Genomic DNA, 3,509 nt, shown 5'->3' with positions numbered 1-3,509 from the left:
AATAAAACATCCCTGATAACAACTGAGGTAAGGTGTTTTCTCACACGGGGCACTCTGTCAAGTGAGATCTCTCACTGTAAGCCAATGACTGTTGCCACGTGGAAAGACTATCAGGAGAACAAATCAGGGAGTGCCAATTCTTAACCACGGCTCTTTCCCTGTGTCATTCTTTCAACCAGTCAGACAGATGCACATTCTCATGTAAATCTTTCTATAACTGCTAAGATAGTTTACTCTCTTTTGGAAGTTGACTGCTTGCAGACTGTATGTTAGAGAGTTATCTCTGGGATGCTGGGATAGCTCCCTCAGATAGACTTAAACTCCGGTCAGAGAGTGGGGCACAGAGAAGGATGTCCGGATATACTTTAATGGAAGTTAACAGCAGCTCAACAGTACAGCAGTAGGCATACTTAACGAATGTGGGAGGGGTGGACAGACGTGTGGTTCTGAATAACAAGAAACAAAGAGAAACAATTTTCACATATAAATATAACAATCGTCACTTCCCAACATCATGCCAATATAATGAACTGTAACACAAATAATCAGCTGAATGCTCTGACATAAGAAAGTCCCACAATCCCATTTGAACAGGCAGGAAACAAGAATATCTGCATATCTCAGGCAACAGAAAAGACCTAATGCCCCCAAATTAGGAAAGGTCAGCAGTTACATGGTCTTCAGTGCCCTCTAGTGGCTAAATAACCGACCTGCGGTGCACAGATCCAACCCGCAACAAATGCTACGGTGGTAAGTCACATGCCTCTATCAATCTCGATAAATCTCCTAGCATAAACCCCCTGTAATTAACGTCAAAGTACAACCCGTGCTATAAGTGGGAATGGACTCGTAGAACTGGAGGGATTTTGACTCACATTTGCACAGGAACGCACACGTCTGGAGATCGCTATTCCCCCGCACTCATGGAGAAAAACATGGCTAGTGCTCCTCGGACTCGTGATACGGCAGGACCGTAGCAAACAGTAAGAACAAAGTGGAACTTATCGGCAGAAATTAACACTGCACTTATAGCGATGCGATTGAAATATAAGGAGACTTTCGGACACACTGTAGTTTTCTGAACAGAAGAGATCCATGTATGTGCTGATTTTTGATCATCCAGTGCTTTAATAAATACACCAAAAGATGAAGCGTTTTGACTGCAGGTTCCTAAAAGTGGATAAATGATCATGATAACAATGGTGATAGCAAGACAATATAAAAGACCCGCCTTTAAAATATAAGAACAAAAAACATAAATGCATAATTTTGCCAGTAAATTTTTATTTAACCTTTAGCAAACAGCCAAAAAAAGTGTCTAGATGAAGAATTCTCCACCATTTATGACTTGATTAGCTTATTATTACAGAATGTACTCAAATTAACTTGTTGTCTCTGAAGTCTGCAGCCTCTCCTGTGAGACTGAGAAAGAAAGCAGCTTTACTTCTTGCTTTCTTTGACCAGTTGTTCCACTTCCTTCATGAAGCGCAGGCAGAGCTCATCCTGCCACGGCAGAGCAACACACTGAACCGCCACAGGTAGACCCTCACCACCAGTCACTGCCTGAACACAAAAACACACTCCTGTCACTCAATGCTCAGCAGCTGAACGCACCACAGTCTCCTTCATCCACCTACTGTAATAAAAAGAAACTCTAGAAATATTGGAGCCACAATAGACTGATCTGGTTCAGTTCTTGGTTCTGTGTAAAGTCATGTTAAGTACATAGAATTGAAGTGAATGTCCAGAGTAATACATCACATTTTTAAATAACATTCCACAGAAAAAAATTGCATTTCTTAATTTAGCTATTACAGGATAAAACTGATACTAAGGGAAAAATTAGATTCAAGCAAGTAATGTTTATTATTACTTCAACATGCACAGATGAGTAATCGGGAACGTCAAACGATGAGCTCTACATAGCCCGAGACAGATGTGCTACAGCAGCTGATTGAAACCACATTAAAGTACACTGACGCACATTCACAAGTATTCAAAAAAAAAAAAATCTGTATTTTAGACTTTACATCAGGGGCTCCTGACTTGTTGTTGCTGCATGAAAAGCTAGCCTGACACCGAGTCTGAGACACCAGATTTATGTGTACGCGTGTACATCTGTGATCTCACGTATTGTCAAAGTGCATGCAGCTGAATTTGTGTAGACCCACCAGTAATAAGTAATGGTGTTGGAGCACAGCTGATGTGCTGAAAACCGTGTGCTGTTTACAATTCTGGAATTATAACTGTTTAAAAATGTATTTGTTAAATTTTATCAACATAAATACATTGTTTAGTATGATGTCCATCAAAGGTCTGATTCTTCTGAGGATCAGTGCCGTCCTCCTCCCTGTTTCTCCATTTTTTTTGGCCGTTTCTCTTTGAACACTATTGCACAGGCTGTGAAACTGAAGAGCTGAAAGCAGTTTTGTTGCCGCTGGCATTGTGTGACTCATTTAGCTTGAAGGTTACGAGTCACCTCTGACTTCATTGAATAAATTTAGCATTAAGTGGTTTGGTAGTCAGTTCCTTGGAATGGTTAGTCTGCTTGCCTATCGATCTTGCTTATCGGTTGCACTTGCACATGAGATACAATCAGCTGATTTCAATTCATATGCCGCAGGGCGAAAATAGTGACACAGTCTACAACGTGGATATAAACATTACTTTTATTTTAAATTGCAGAATAGAACGAGCGTTAAGTTACAGTGAAAACGTCCAGAACAGAAACAACTGCAACAGTTTTTAATCTACTGCACAATATTTTTAAGGCATTTATCTGCTAAAAAGACAGGCCAGGAAAATCTGATTCACATTCTCTGTATTTTATCCTCAGTTACTTTGACACAAAGGCATCTGCTGTGATGCTTACACCTCTAATAAAGTCTCACATGTGTCAGCTTTGTTTTTATACATAGATATAACAATAGGGATATGTACTGATAAATGATCAGAATTATAATATTTCTGGATGTCTGCGATAAAACTGAATCAACATCGATACGCAGCACTAATTTTACTCTTACTGCACTTTCTTTACAAAAATCTACTTTATGCCTTTTTAATGCTAAAACCCAGTTTTGTCCTGACACAACGTGTTAGTAAACCTGGCTCTATGTTCTCACTCAGTCTTATCTCACTGGTACATGTTGCCTACCTCTTTGAAGAGTTTGTCCCACATGTCCTGATAACAGCCCTTATAGTGCTTGAGTTCCTCCTCATCCTTTGTGGTCACTGTGGAAACAGTGACTACACCCGCAGGAAAGGTAAGGAGATTGTAGAGCATCGTGTAGCTGGCAGCAGCTGAAAGTGTAGAAAACAAAAATAAAGACACATAAACACCATTCTTAACCTTTACAAATGCAATTATTGTTTAATTTAAATATAATTTAGTTACTGCAGTAATGCCTTTGCTTTGCTCTTTATCCAGATGTTGTAATCCAGGTTACCTTTTAATCAAGTAATGTCTGGAGACAGTTTCATGACTCTTACTGTGCTGCACTCTGTCC

The 3,509-nt window shown here is 39.7% G+C and overlaps 2 protein-coding genes across 2 annotated transcripts in view; both read right to left on the bottom strand.

Moving 5' to 3' along the window:
- LOC102203210 (vitamin D3 hydroxylase-associated protein-like) overlaps window positions 1-3,509 on the bottom strand; it is a 69,260-nt gene that overhangs the window by 20,237 nt on the left and 45,514 nt on the right. The gene's annotated exons all lie outside the window — the stretch shown is intronic.
- LOC102206626 (fatty-acid amide hydrolase 1-like) lies at window positions 1,282-3,386 on the bottom strand. The gene is made up of 2 exons (XM_005747482.2): window positions 3,158-3,386; window positions 1,282-1,563 (listed from the first exon to the last, which is right to left on the bottom strand). Exons 1-2 carry the CDS (start codon window positions 3,284-3,286, stop codon window positions 1,441-1,443), a joined length of 252 nt encoding a protein of 83 aa, XP_005747539.1. The 5' UTR covers window positions 3,287-3,386; the 3' UTR covers window positions 1,282-1,440.

This window comes from Pundamilia nyererei, unplaced genomic scaffold (assembly GCF_000239375.1).
Source record: "Pundamilia nyererei isolate P.nyererei 1_Seehausen unplaced genomic scaffold, PunNye1.0 scaffold00199, whole genome shotgun sequence".
Classification (NCBI taxonomy): domain Eukaryota; kingdom Metazoa; phylum Chordata; class Actinopteri; order Cichliformes; family Cichlidae; genus Pundamilia; species Pundamilia nyererei.
Note: the sequence above shows the minus strand (reverse complement) of the source record. Positions and strands in the feature narration are given on the sequence as shown.

Excerpts from the sequence above, each read along its gene's own strand:
- LOC102206626 (XM_005747482.2), bottom strand. The coding sequence starts at position 3,286 with ATGCTCTACAATCTCCTTACCTTTCCTGCGGGTGTAGTCACTGTTTCC. Across the intron at positions 1,564-3,157 it reads GGGACAAACTCTTCAAAGAG|GCAGTGACTGGTGGTGAGGG; the intron begins GTAGGCAACATG and ends TTTTGTGTTCAG.